Genomic DNA, 15,261 nt, shown 5'->3' with positions numbered 1-15,261 from the left:
ACTTTTACTGTAAGTCAGATTTAGGTTCCTTTTTTCCCCTGGAGTTGGAGATGTTCTTGCCTCCCTGCCCCTTACTCAAAGCTTGTGCTATTGCTTCTGTTCTCAAGTTGTCTTACTGTGAGCCCTAAAGATATATACTGAGACTGAGCTCACTGTGACAGAGACCTGCTTGCTGATCACAAACTTTACCTGCTGGGATTTTGGGGACGGTTCCATCACGTGTGTTAACATGCCAAAAATATTAAGCTCATTTTTATCTATGCAATCAATCTTTGGCTAAATTTAGTGATGTTTTCTTGGTCAAACTTGGCAGTGCTTATTGAATTCTTTGGGGTATAAACTGTCCTCCCTTGGTACGTGCAGATAGGACTTTCAAAGGGCACTAACTTGCATCATAGTTTATGCAAGGGAAAACATCCTTCAGTGGCTGCTGCTGGAGGAGGTGGAAATGGAAAGGTGAAGGTTTATTCTGGATTTTGGAGGAGAAGAAAACATGGAGAAAACAGATTGGTGTTTTTTTCCTATGTGATGTCAATAGGCAAATTGACATCATGATTTGTTAGTCTTATTGAATCTTTAGCTATCAGGTGCACTGTGTGGACTTCCCATAAAGATTTAGGCTTGGTTAATTTAGCTGTTTGTAAGTTTAATATTACTAAAGATCCTCACAGTCTTCAGTGCAGCAAAGCCTTTAACAGCTCTGTGAGGTAGGAATTACTTCAGCCTCTTGAATATCTGTTTGATGTAAGAAAAAGCAGAATCAGTTTTATCATAACAGGTACAGTGACTAAATGTGTCCCAAAAGTCTCTGGCAAGACTGAGATTTCACTTCCTCTAGACTACAATCATTTATGTCTGCGGGGTATTGCTAAGCTCAACAGCAGGCTCTGGTGATGATGTGAAGATCCAGGCTTAAGGAAAATTATTATCTGTCCTCTCATTTTCTGTGAACTTACTTTTGGGTCTCAACATAGGTGCTGGGTGTTTACTGCTATGCCTATTTTGGTCAAGGTGCATCTTCAGTGTCTTCAGTAGGGACACTTGGGCCCCAAAGTAGGAACCGTTTGACAGATCAGTTCTGTTCTTTGTGTTGTCATCCACATAATGCATGGAATATATATGGGTGGAAATATATAACGGAATATATCATATATACTCCATTATATGTATATGGAATTGTATAATATATAATGGAATATAGAATGGGTGGAAAGACAAACCGGGAGAATGAATTCAGCATCGCCAGACTTTCCACGGTATCATGGTACCTGTATCTTCGTGCAGCCTGCAAGTGAGGGATGCCCTCTAGTGCCTGGATTAGATGAAGGGAAAGGTCATTTTTCTTACCATCTCTAAAAGGAAAATTCCTACATCTCAGGCAGCACAGTAAAGGCTTCTCCATAAAATATTAGCGTTGCCAAGGCTAAGCCTCACTGCCGGCTCAAAGGAGTCAAAAGCCTCCTCAGTGCGAGCAAAAAAATGATGCATGAAGGCAGGGGAGATGCCTGTCTTCTGTTTGGACAGGTGAGTTACAAGACAGAGACAATACAAACGTGATTGCAGATGGAGGTAAAAGCACTGCATGAATTATTTATATGCCACCAGGTGTTTTGCTTAAAAAAAAAAACAAAAAACAGAAGAAGCCCTTGAAAAAAAACAAAAAACAACAAAAAAACCCCAACCTCTGGCATTTGTTTGTTGGGGTTATTTTTTGTGGAGTGGTTTTTTTTTTTTTTTTTTTGGTCAACCTTAATTCAACTCTAGATTTCCTAGGTGCAGAATTGACAGCATTCATCTGTTGTGGTTTGGGGACCAAAACTCCTGAGAAAAATAGGTCAGCGGTTACTTTTTTCACCCTGCTATCAGCTGTCACACTTCTCTCCCACCAGCTTTTGTTTAAATAGCCTTTCACTTTTTCCTCCTCCTTTCTCACCCTACAAATAGAAAGAACTTTCCTTCCACCTCCTGCCTGTCCCTCCTCCCTCTGGGTAGCATTTCTGCGGGAAGAGCATCCGGAGGAGGCAAAGGTGAGGAGAGAGTAGGAGGTTCAGATGCCATGTGTCCCTCTCCTGGGACAAAGCTTCTGCCTTCGCTCCGCATAGGAGCATCTCTCACTCTTGCTAGCCCCCGGGGACATGCATACTGCTCCTTGCACCTGCCCACAGAAGTCTGTCAAGGTACCTGCCTGGTGTCCCCACTGAGGTTTATCAAGGCTGTCTCTACCAATTCAGCTTCAGCAACTGTCCTTTCTCATCATGCAAACCTCTCTGGTCAATTGTGAAACCACATAGGAGGAGCAGCACAGCAAAGCCCCGTGCTGGATTTGAGGAGCAATTGTTAATGACTCTCAACACCCATTCTTTGTCTCAGCAGGAGGAAGAAGCTCAGGATATTGCAAGCAGGGAAATTTCATTTTCAGATTGAAACAAGGCAACTGTCTATAAAAACTGAGGATTTTAGGGGGTTCTGCCTTCAGTAGAACTGCTTCCTGACACAGATAACAGCTAGGCAGAAGAAGGTAAATCTAAGGAGGTTGTAGCCAGGTGGAGTTGGGCTCTTCTGCCAGACAAGCAGCGACAGAACAAGGGGACACAGTCTCAAGTTGTGCCAGGGCAGGTCTAGGCTGGATGTTAGGAGGAAGTTGTTGGCAGGGAGAGTGATTGGCATTGGAATGGGCTGCCCAGGGAGGTGCTGGAGTCGCCATCCCTGGAGTTGTTCAAGCAAAGCCTCGATGAGGCACTTAGTGCCATGGTCTGGTTGATGGGCCAGGCCTGGGTGATAGATTGGACTGGATGATCTTGGAGGTCTCTTGCAACCTGGAGTTTTTTGGGGGCACTAATTGAAAGCACACAAATCTCAGTCATTTTGCTGTTGCCCACTTTAAATAAATGCATTTCCTCACTAAAGTTTTTCTCTTTTGGAGAAACCAAGACTTTCCCAGTGGCTAAATTTTTAACTTATTTATTGTTTACAGCCCTCGTATTTTTACTTGAGTCTGACTGGGATCAGGCCAGAGCTGTCTGGAGCATGACAGTTCCACCAGATGATAGCTTCAAGGGGTTTGGCTTTCATCTTCTTTCCATGGTGGCACAAAAACAAACCTATCAAGTGTTTTAATGGAGTTTAGTTGAAAAGCAAAACCTGGTGCTCTTCTACAGTTGACTTACACTTTAAGGCTTTATTTAAGGACAAGTAAAAGCATAGCTGAAACAGAAATTTTCAAGCACCTCTACAGAAGTTTAAAAGCTATAGTTTAAGTTTAGACCTTTTCTCATCTATGAGGAACAGCTGAAGGAACTAGGATTGTTTAGTCGTCCGAAGAGGAGGCTGAGGGAAGACGTCAAGAAAAGACTGGACAAAGCACTTAGTGCCATGGGCTGGTTGATTGGCCAGGGCTGGGTGCTAGGCTGGACTGGATGAGCTTGGAGATCCCTTCCAACCTGGTTGACTCTATGATTCTAGAATTCTATGATCGTTGTTCTCTACAACTACCTGAAAGAAGGTTGTAGCAAGGTGGGGATCAATATCTTCTCCCTAGTATCAGGAGATAGAACAAGAGGAAGTGGCCTGAAATTGTGCCAGGGGAGGTTTAGATTGGATATTAGGAAAAAAATCTTTCCTGAAAGAGTGGTCAGGCATTGGAACAGGCTGCCCAGGGGGGTGGTTGAGCCACCATCCTTGGAGGTGTTGGAAAAACATGTGGAAATGGCATTTCAAGACATGGTTTAATGGCCATGGTGGTGCTAGGTCAATGGTTGGACTCCATGGTCTTAGAGGACTTTTCTAAACAAAACAATTCTATGACTCTACAGATAGATCCTATCCTATAAACAGAGGTTTTAAATACAAAGCTGCCAGTCAGGTCTTTAAACTGGCAGAAGGGAGATTTAAACTGCGTGTTAGGAAGAAGTTCTTTACATTGAGGGTGGTGAGACACTGGCACAGATTGCCCAGGGAGGCTGCGGCTGCTCCCTCCTTGCAGGTGTTTAAGGCCAGGTTGGATGAAGCCTTGAGCAACCTGCTCTAGTGGGAGGTGTCTCTGCCTATGCCAGGGGGTTGGAGCTGGATGATCCTTGAGTTCCCTTCCAACCTAGACCATTCTATGATTCTATGATCAGCCTAGTCTCCAAAGAGTCAGGGTCCAATGCTACCTCTCATGATGGCAACCAAGGACACGACAGAAACAAATAAACAAAGCAAAACAAAATAAAGTAAAACAAAACAAAACAAAACAAAACACCATCCAACACCCTAACCCCTGAAGTATTCTGGAGCACATCTTTCAGTCACTCATGCAGATGTGCTTCAAGGAACATTTCTGGTAGCTGACCCATTTCTACCTTCTAAGACGAGATGAGACCAAGTGTCATCTGGAAGTGGCTGTTTCCCATAAGGGAATGGCAAACATAGACACAGATGTTCACACTCCAGACAGCTGTGTTTGATTGGATAAATCCCACACCAAGGTTGTCAGAGTCACAGCACATAGGTCAGGGTGTTCAGTAAACCCTGAAATATACTCCTGGGTTCTCTAAGCTAGAGAATAAAGACAGGTTCTTCCAGAGTTGTTTGGCACCCATCATGGAATTCAGTTGTAGTGAGGTATAGAGGTGCTCAGTGTCTGCCTCTGATGCAGACCTCTCATAAAGCCTAGTAAAGCTGTGCTCCCCCTTTGCCTTGATTTCCTCATCTCTAAAACAGCAATGGTGATCTTCATTGTCACCACTTTCTCTCCTGTCTGGTCAGCTTTGATTGCAATCTTTTGGAATCTTTTCTGTGCTCTGCTTTGCAGTCTCCTCATCTGTAGTGTGGGCCACTTTTACCGTGCCTATTGGCTCAACCTCTAAGCAAGGATGCTAAAACGCATGTTATGCCTGCAGCATGAGAGGGTTATTTATTCATCATTTAGAGATAGAGAAGTGAAGCACCAAGGGCTGAATCTCAGCTCTCCAGAATTACTTGTTCCTGCCTTCCACTGATTTCCACACCTTAAATATCAGTGATGAACCAAGCTTACAAAACTTGAGCAGGTGCCCAGTACTCACTGGTGGCAAGGGAGGGAGTTAAGCCCAAGTGTCTTGCCTAGGATTTTCACATGAGAGGAACAGCCTTTTTATCTTCTGCCTGGCACCATCTGATGACTAACCACGAGCAAACCAAATGGGCTGTAATCTGTAACTGAGGTTGGGAGTGAACGTCTACGAAAGTGATTGGGGGTTGGTTTGTTTGAGGTTTCTTTCATTGTTGCTGTTGTTGCTTTTTATTTTTTTAAGAATGGAAGAACTTCTGTCATCATCATCATCATCATCATCATCATCATCATCATCATCATAACAACCCTAAAACCTAACTGAGCCATTTTGTTTGCCCACAGGGGAAGCATTACATTTGGCCAGAGATTTCGGCTACACCTGTGAAACAGAGTTCCCTGCCAAGGCAGTAGGGGAGCACATTGCCAGACAGCACATGGAACAGAAAGAGCAGACAGCAAGGAAAAAGATGATCCTAGCAACAAAGTAAGAAGGGAGGGGGAACTAAAAAAGAAATCTGTCTGTCATGTCTCCATTTTTGATCTGGGGACTAGAGGGAGGGAGGAATGGGAGTATGGAGCTGGGATTGCAGTGACTGCTCTCATAACCATAGTCACTGGCAGCAAGTGAGAGCAATCCACTTTAGAGGTGCTATAAGAGGAAACCTGTTTACTGCAATGAGGTTTTAGTAGCAATGCTCTCATTGCCTGTGGTTAAGCAGCATGTATATCTCAGATGGTTTGGTTTAAATAAGAGGAGGGGACATTACTGCATGGTAACCTCTATAGGATAGGGACTGGCTTTCTCTCCTGTTTGTATGTGAGCAGGAGATCTAAGCTTCTACCAAAGTATTAGGAACTGTGGGATAATTACCATATATCTGCCGAGGGAGAACTGGTTTGCAGAGGGACAGATCCTCTCTGAATGGAAATTGCAAGGGTTCCACTGAAGTCAAAGGCATTGGAATGATGTACACCAGCAGGGAAGCTTTGCTAAAGCCATTAAAGACACACAGAGACACCTCACTTTGCTCTAAACAAGCCACACACCTCCCTAGAGCAGTAACATCATGTTAGGATAACATTTCATCTGGGTTAATTAGCCTTGATGAGGGAAGAATTAGCCTTCATGAGCCATGGGAAACAGGAATAAGTAGTCTGCATGGAACAACATAGACCTACACTCCATGTGTGGTATGCCTGCATGGGGTGGCCTTGAATACATTAATGCTCTTCCTGCACTTACTGCAGTGTTACACAGTGAGGCTACAGGAGAGCTGAGGTCAGAAACATGAGCCCTCAAACCACCAGCTCAATGCTGGCAGTCATTCAGACTGGAATATATTTAACAAAGAGGAATCACTCCACAGCAGGGCAGAAGGCAGACCAGCAGCAGGATTGTCTTTTTCCTTTGTTTGTGAGGAAAAGAATTCCTGGCCCACTTCTATCCAGAGCTCTTTGCCCTGAAGGTGACCCAGAGATGCCATGCATTGAAACACCTAGGGTTGTCAAAGTCCTGGAACAGCATTCTTAGGGAAGTGATGGAGTCGTCATCCCTGCAGGGGTTGAAAAGCCTTCTAGATGCGATGCTGAAGGACATGGATTAGCAGTGAACTTGGTAGTATTGCATTAATGGTTGAATTCAATGATCTTAGAGGTCTTTTCCAGCCTAAATGATTCTGAGAGTCTATTTTGGGCTTGAGAATCCTGTGACTAAAGCCTGCGTTCATTCCCTGGGGGAATATGCAGAGCACCATGTGGCTCAAGGTGCATTTACTGGCTGTGAAGGTGATGAAAGATCTCACACATCATGCTCCTAAGTTCCTTGTAGACTGAAAGAAACAAAGTCAGTGGAATATGATCTTACTCTCACCTATACCCACATTTTTTCCAAGAGCCCAAGGGGTTTCAAACACCAGACTAACCCAGCTGGCAAAAAGCAGCTCCTCCCTGCAAGTTATGTCTCCTTGACACTGTAGAGCCTAGTAACAACCTGTATCCACTGCAGAAAAGTCGATAGTACTGGTGGGCAGCACAATCTCAACAAGAGCTAAGACTGCAAATTGCCTCAGGTGGAAGATTTACCACATCACAACCACAATGGTGTAAATCTTCCCCCTTTTTTCTGGCTCTCGGGAGAGACCATATTACCTCGGGTTGTAATAATCAATGGGGAGCTGTTATGTTCTACCTCCAAAGGCTACCTTATGAAGGGAAACATTAGAGTCTCACTCCCCTTTCTTGCCACTCCCTACATGCTCCCTACTGAGATGGGGAATTATAGGCAAGCCTCATCCCTGGAAACATTCAAGGTCAGGCTGTATGAGGCTCTGAGAAACCTGATATAGTTAGAGATGTCTCTGGGGATTGGACTAGATGACCCTAACATGTCCCTTTCAATCCAAACCATCCTATGGCCTTTCAGGATCTGAAGGTGGCCTACAGAAAAGCTGGGGAGGGACTTTTGAGGCTGTGAGGGAGTGACAGGACTGGGGGGAATGGAGCAAAGATGGAGGTGGGGAGAGTCAGAGTGGAGGTGAGGAGGAAGTTGTTGAGCAGGAGAGTGGTGAGAGGCTGGAATGGGTTGCCCAGGGAGGTGGTTGAGGCCCCATGGCTGGAGGTGTTTGAGGCCAGGCTGGCTGAGGCTGTGTGCAGCCTGCTCTAGGGTAGGGTGTCCCTGGGCATGGCAGGGGGGTTGGAACTGGCTGCTCCTTGTGGTCCCTTCCAATCCTGACTGATTCTCTGATTCTGTGACTCCGCAGCTCTATGATTACTCCTAACCTTCATCAACTTTGGGCTTGCAGGTTGTTATCCTGCACTTGTAGGATGAAAAAAAAAAAAAAAAAAAAAAAAGAGAGGGTTCTCCCCACCCTTTCCATCAGTTAAATGCACCTCTGAAGAGTTCAGACAGTCCATGTCCTCCTGCAGTCAGTGCTTGCAACAAGGCCAGATGGGTCAGTGTGTGTGCTGCTACTGCCCTCTCCTGCCCGGAAGGAGAACAGTGATTCACAGACCGCTCCTGCCCAGGGGCTACAGGAGACACAGGTCCACCACAGTGTCATGTGAGCATGGAATTTCCCAGCCGTGCTTCCATGTGCCTAATCATAATAACTCCAGCCGCTTGTCAGGGGGTTCGGTTATTCAGTAGGCATCACAAAGCTCCAGGTTTACAGTTCCAGCATCTCCCCAGCTGCCCTGCCTCATGCACTCTGGAGTTATGACACCATGGAAAGCGGTGGATTGTTATGCTGATATCAAAACCAACCCTGGAATTCCAGGGTGCTAAAAGCACTCATGGCAGACTTTGTCTACAGAAAGAACTGTTGCCTCTGTGTGTTGCCACTGTGCACTTTGAGACAGAGCCAGGAGCCCACAGAAGTCTGCCTTTGGTTGAATTGGTGAGATCTTCCACATGTCTTGAGTGAAAATAAGAGGAAATAACAGAATTCTTTCGACCATTTTTAGCATATCTCACCCAATTGTCAAGATTGGAAGGGACCTCAAGGATCACCCAGTTCCATCCCCTATGCCATGGGCAGGGGCACCTCACACTAGATCAGGTTGCTCAGAGCCACATCCAGCCTGGCCTTAGACACCTCCAGAGATGGAGCCTCCATCACCTCCCTGGGCAACCTGAACTCCATTCTGAATTCAGATATCCAACTTCAGTGACTCAATTCTGTTGCCCAAATGTAGGCATCTAGTGCCATTTGAGAGGATCTGGGTTATCCAGCTTGGTTAGCAGCTGCTGCTCCAGAAGCACACTGGTCTCATGTGTGCCTTGTATCTGTCCATTATTATGGATGCCTTGAGTACTGTGTATCTTTATGTGGGTAATGACACAGAGCTCTTAATGTCTACAAAGCCCTTAACGGTTTCAGTAGGAGCTCCCAGTGCTAAGGACACCCAGACCTTCCAATGAGGTCCATCCACCCTAAGTAGTTCAGCTGACATAGACAGAACTGTGGGTTGTATGTTAACAAAGGCTAAAGATGGCTACTTTAGATGTCAGCAACCCTCTTTAACACGTGGAGGCCACTGAGCTTAAAGTAACACTCTACTGTCCTGCTCAGCCCTGCCTGCTCGGAGGATCTACTGATAGTAATAGTGAATGAAATCAGGAACTTATTCTACCATGGAACTAGCTCTATTAACTATGCTCAACTGCTTGATCTTCCAAACTGCCTCTTGGAAACAGTCCTTCACATGAACTGACATAGGACAGTAGCAGCCCATGCAGCAAGATAGTGCCATGGCCTGTTCTAATGGTTTGATGGTCTAGACAATGAATAATCAGAGATTTACTTGACATTATCACAAGAAGAGATGATCAGGCTGTGTAGCCAGTGCATAGCTCTGGACACAAGTGACTGTAAGAACAGTGAAGGAACTTGGAGAAGAGGAGGCTCAGGGGTGACCTCATTGATGTCTACAACTACCTGAAAGAAATCAACCAGGTTGGAAGAGACCTTCAAAATCATCCACTCCAACCTAGCACCCAGCCCTAGCCAACCAACCAGACCATGGCACTAAGTGCCCCAGCCAGGCTTGGCTTCAACACCTCCAGGCACACAGACTCCACCACCTCCCTGGGCAGCCCATTCCAATGTCAATCACTCTCTCTGACAACAACTTCCTCCTAACAGCCAGCCTGAACCTGCCCTGGCACAACTCTGTCCCCTTCTTCTGTTGCTGCTTGCCTGGCAGCAGAGCCCAACCCCACCTGGCTACAGCCTCCCTGCAGGCAGCTGCAGACAGCAATGAGCTCTGCCCTGAGCCTCCTCTGCTGCAGGCTGCACACCCCCAGCTCCCTCAGCCTCTCCTCACAGGGCTCTCTGCCAGGCCCCTCACCACCTTCATTGTCCTTCTCTGGACACATTCCAGTATCTGAACATCTCTCGCGAACTGAGGAGCCCAGAACTGGACACAGCACTCATGGTGTGGCCTGACCAGTGCTGAGTACATGGAATTTGCTTTAGCCACTGCTAGTTCCTAAGGTCCTGAACTGGATGGATTCTTGTTGTGATGCAGTAAAGAAGCTTTTCTCTTTTCCCAGGCACACTGAACACCTGACCATCCATCACAAGTCGTTAGGTGCTTTTCTTGTAGCATCATCCAGGACTTCCTCTAATAATCTGTGGCTCCTAAAGCAGCTTAATCATCTCTCCTTGCTGTTTCAAAGTCATAATCCAAACCCAGCAAACAACTGTCAGCCTCTCTGCCTGTTACTGCCTCAGGTGGTGTTGGTTGTGGAGGCAGGGAATTAACGTGGCCAAGTCAGGAATATATTTAACCCCAGAATTATTTTCCTGAAACCCTGCCTCCTAAACTATATACAGAAATTCATTTAGTTTAGTTAGCAGACTCAGCTTGACTGAGATCTTAGATGGATAGCATAGATGGATTTGGCTATTTCAGAAGCCAGGAGATGGAAAAGGCTAAGCTCTAAACACAGCTTTCCCAGTGTCAATCCAGCTGCGCAGAAAATGTAGTCGGAGGTGAGGCAGGGCGGTCCGACGCTGTCAGCTCCCTCTCTTTCACAGGCCACCCGAGGCTCGTTAGCTTGCACAAAGGGCTGCCGAAGGTGGGAAGCAGTCCTAAGCAGCACGGTCCTGGCCCTCAGGCGCTTGCCTTTGGCAGCGCCAGAGCACTCTGTGCAGGAACTACCCGGGGGGGAGCACTCTAAGGCGGGCAGCCCCCCAGTCGTTATCCCTTGCCTAGACGAGGGGCCGAGTGTCCGCTCCCCAGGCGCGAAGCACGCAGCCGGTCACAGCCCGACCCCAGCGCAGGCACTGCCCGGGCAGCCCCGGTGCCGGGAGGGCCTTTGCTGCCCGCCCCCGTTCGCGCCTGCAGGGCGGGGCGGGGGCGGGACAGGTTTTCCGCGCCTCTCCCCTGCCATCCGACCCGCGGAGGAAGAGGGGTTTGGGGGTATACAGGCCCCCCGGACAGCGTTTTGTTGGTAGTGGAGGCTCCGAGGCACCGCTTTGCCGAGAGATCCCCTTGAAACAAAGTAGGTTAGTGCCTTTCACAGGTGCTGATGTCTCATCAAAACTAGGCTCTTTCGTTGCTTTCCGTCTGCCAGCATTCAGTGAAGACTTGTGGCGTGTGAAGACAGAAGGGAGCTTAATTGCACGCTTGGTTCTGACACTTCCCTGTGTCAAAATGTAAGAACTTGTAAGAGGAACTTTTCCAACAGGTAGAAAGTAGAAGCTGGAGGGAGGAGAGGAGAGACGAGCAGCGCTGGCAGGACCGACTGGGGATAGCAGGTTGTTTAGAAGCCGAAGTGACTGTTTTTGGTTGTTGAAAGGAGCTGTTTTGCCTCTGAGGACCTGATTCATTAAATCTGAATGCTGCATTTACATACATTTCTGCTGAGCACCTCTCTTTGCCTGAGAGGCTCAGACGACCCTGCCTTTTCAAGCACTAGGTCCGTACGGATGACAAGCACCTGCGGAAATCAGCCCTGGACAAAGCCCAGCAGCACAGCAGGAAACCTTTTCCTGCATTGTCTTTCCTCTTAGTCAAGAGGGAGCTGTGGTGTCCAGTCTATGTTCATAGAACAGTGGTAGGGTAAAAACAGGTTGGTACAGTCCCTTTGCATGTGACACGGCAGTGGAGGAGAGTCTAAAGGCTTAGAAGCTGAGTTTATCCACTTACTCTCCATGATGCCCTTGCCCCAAAGGCTAAGAGTTTCAAGGAGATAAGGAAGAATTTATCTAGGATCAGGCTTGCAAACAGTCTTCTAACAGAAATCATGGACACAAAGGTGCTCCTTAGAAAATAGCCCCAAGCACAGCAATTGTATCTATGTTAGCAATCATAGAATCATAGCATCATAGAATGGTTTTGGTTGGAAGGGAACTCAAAGCTCAGCCAGTTCCAACCCCCTGCCACAGGCAGGGACACCTCCCATTAGAGCAGGTCGCTCAAGGCCTCATCCAACCTGGCCTTGAACACCTCCAGGGAGGGAGCAGCCACAACCTCCCTGGGCAACCTGTGCCAGTGTCTCAGCACCCTCACTGCAAACAACTTCTGCCTAACATCCAGTTTCAATCTCCCCTCTGCCCATTTAAACCCATTACTCCTCATCTTGTCATCATGAGACCTTGTAAATACTCCCTCCCCAGCCCTTCTTCAGGCCCCCTTCAAAGACTGGAAGGCCATTATAAGGTCTCCTCAAAGCCTTCTCTTCTCCAGGGCTGAAGATCCCCGACTCTCATAGCCCATCCCCATAGGAGAGGTAGTGCAGCCCTCTGAGTATCTTTGTAGTTGCACAGTCCGTATTATTGGAATGTTAGAATGGTTTCTTGAACTCTTCCAAATATAAGCTAAGCTGATACTCAGCAGAAATGTAAATGTGAATGTTTCAATAGAAATATAAACATGGCTGCTGGAATGAATTGTCACTCTATGGGAGAGGTCTCAGTTGAAGATCCATCTGTCCTTCCAGTAGGAAAAGAGAGGTTATTCTTCCATGTACTCAGCACTGGTCAGGCCACACCTTGAGTGCTGTGTCCAGTTCTGGGCTCCTCAATTCAAGAGAGATGTTCAGACACTCGAATGTGTCCAGAGAAGGACAATGAAGGTGGTGAGGGGCCTGGCAGAGAGCCCTGTGAGGAGAAGCTGAGGGAGCTGGGGATGTGCAGCCTGCAGCAGAGGAGGCTCAGGGCAGAGCTCATTGCTGTCTGCAGCTCCCTGAAGGGAGGCTGTAGCCAGGTGGGGTTGGACTCTTCTGCCAGGCAGCCAGCACCAGAAAAAGGGGACACAGTCTCAAGTTGTGCCAGGGGAGGTTCACACTGGATTTGCATTGGAATGGGCTGCCCAGGGAGGTGGTGGAGGTGCCATCCCTGGAAGTGTTGAAGCCAAGCCTGGCTGGGGCACTTAGTGCCATGGTCTGGTTGATTGGCCAGGGCTGGGTGCTAGGTTGGACTGGATGAGCTTGGAGGTCTCTTCCAACCTGGTTGATTCTATGATTCTGCCCCAGATTCTACAGAGAAGGAAAGGATGCATTAAAATGGAAAGTAGGAGAGCAAAAGTAGCATTTTCCTTCACACCTCCTAGTACCCCAGTCAACTTAAGAGTTGGATGTCAAGAAGGCAAGTCCAAACTGGCCAGAACTGTTACTTGCAGCTGGAGCAGTGCCCACAAGCCAATATACAAGTAGTGGTGTCTTTACACAGTAGTCAAGCGTGTGCTAACACATTTTCATTAACCACAATCCTTGCTTCTAAGGTAGGTAAGCTAAGACAGGCTTAACACTGCCAGTCTGGGTCCAGTTCTGGAGAGAAATCACATTTTAAACTATCAGTGGTCCCAAAGAGGAACTGTTCCTGTTCAAGAGATTCTGTATGTTGCCAGCTCTGAGAATTAGGAACAGGGAAGTAAGAAGAGATTAATTGCGCTTTTGATTTCTTCAGCATCAGCCAAACACTTCTGTTGTGAATGAGATCACTCAGCATAAAGTGACAGTCTTATGGGAATCAGCTTTACAGAAAGCATGACACCTGTCTTATTTAAGGCTTTCCACTTTCCTTTTAGACAAATATGTAAAGAATTCCAAGACCTTCTAAGTCAAGACAGATCACCCCTCGGATCCTCCAGACCAACTCCAATATTAGACCTCGACATCCAGAGACATTTAACACACTTCAGGTATGATTTTGAAAGGGACAAGCGATCAAACCCCATAATTTTGATAAAGACTACATATGATGTTAATGGTATTTGCTCCTTTACAAGAAGTCTATAATATTCATCGTTTCTCTGTTATCTGTGCCTATTAAAAACACATTTACCCAGCAATGTAGTTCAGGATAAGTGCATTCACCCTGCTTCTAGGGCCATAGGTTCAGTTTGAGTAGGTCATTTTCTAGATCTGCTGGTGAACAAGAAGCTAAACAGGAGCCAGCAGTGTGCACTTGCAGCCCAGAAAGCCAAGCAGAGCCTGGGCTGCAGCAGCAGAAGTGTGGCCAGCAGGGCCAGGGAGGGGATTCTCCTCCTCTGCTGTGCTCTGCTGAGACCCCACCTGGAGTACTGCAGCCAGTGCTGGAGCCCCTGGGACAAGAGGGATGTGGAGATGCAGGAGTGTGTCCAGAGCAGGGCCAGGAGGATGCTGAGAGGCTGCAGCAGCTCTGCTGTGAGCACAGACTGAAAGAGTTGGGGCTGTGCAGGCTGGAGCAGAGGAGGCTCCCAGGGGACCTTCTTGTGGCCTTCCAGCATCTGAAGGGGGCCTCCAGAAAAGCTGGGGAGGGACTTTTGAGGCTGTGAGGGAGTGGCAGGAGTGGGGGGAATTGAGCAAAGCTGGAGGTGGGGAGAGTGAGGCTGGAGGTGAGGAGGAAGTTTTTGATCCTGAGAGTGGTGAGAGGCTGGCATGGGTTGCCCAGGGAGGTGGTTGAGGCCCCATGGCTGGAGGTGTTTGAGGCCAGGCTGGCTGAGGCTGTGTGCAGCCTGCTCTAGGGTAGGGTGTCCCTGGGCATGGCAGGGGGGTTGGAACTGGCTGCTTCTTGTGATCCCTTCCAACCCTGACTGATTCTATGATCCTAAAATGTTCCCATCTGGCGAGATAGTCACCTGTGAACCAAATCACAGGCCAACCAATGACATGGGTGCTCCAAAACTGTAGAAACTTAATTTCAGAGCCAAAAAGATAATACAGATGAATCAAAGTAGCCATAAGAGGAGGAACAGTTAGGCTGCATCTTATGCTAACTCAATAGTTCCAAAGCTGTATGCTGCTGAGACCATTTGACATCTTACCGTGATCATGTTATTAAGTTTTTGGCTTCCAAGGAATATCAGCCTCAAAGTACACTATCTACTGGAACAGTGTTGCTGCACTAATTCCTGAATAACACCCTGGAAAGGTCTGAAAGAATGCAGCCCTGCTCAGACTGAACAGCCAGATACTGCTAAGGTATTTGGACCCCGTTTCTGGGCCCACATCCTAGCAATATTTAATTTACTGGAGCAAACAGCCTAATAAGCTGTTATGAAGACAATGGCAATGGACATGTGCACTAAGCCCAAACTTCACTGGAGTTTTACCCAAGTTATGGATAAAAGTGTGCAGACAATTTGGGACCAGAAAGATTTATTAGCCCAGGAGTCGCTGTGCAACTTCACATTCTTGCTTTAGGCTATGTGCTAAATATAGTCAAGAGTGAGATGGGGACTTCCAGTGGGATACTTTGAAGTAGTGGGGTCATTTAAGATATTTATCAAAGCCTGATGGA

The 15,261-nt window shown here is 47.2% G+C and overlaps 1 protein-coding gene across 1 annotated transcript in view; it reads left to right on the top strand.

The window, feature by feature from the left end:
- Window positions 1–15,261, top strand: part of TFAP2D (transcription factor AP-2 delta) — a 53,032-nt gene that overhangs the window by 21,841 nt on the left and 15,930 nt on the right. The window contains exons 5-6 of the mRNA XM_064146708.1: window positions 5,375–5,516; window positions 13,568–13,681. Of these exons, the coding sequence (XP_064002778.1) occupies window positions 5,375–5,516; window positions 13,568–13,681 (256 nt within the window). The remainder of the gene's footprint in view (window positions 1–5,374; window positions 5,517–13,567; window positions 13,682–15,261) is intronic.

The sequence above is a fragment of the Pogoniulus pusillus genome, chromosome 7 (assembly GCF_015220805.1).
Source record: "Pogoniulus pusillus isolate bPogPus1 chromosome 7, bPogPus1.pri, whole genome shotgun sequence".
NCBI classification, from domain to species: Eukaryota; Metazoa; Chordata; class Aves; order Piciformes; family Lybiidae; genus Pogoniulus; species Pogoniulus pusillus.
The sequence above is the reverse complement of the archived record's forward strand: the minus strand, read 5'-3'. Positions and strand labels throughout refer to the sequence as shown.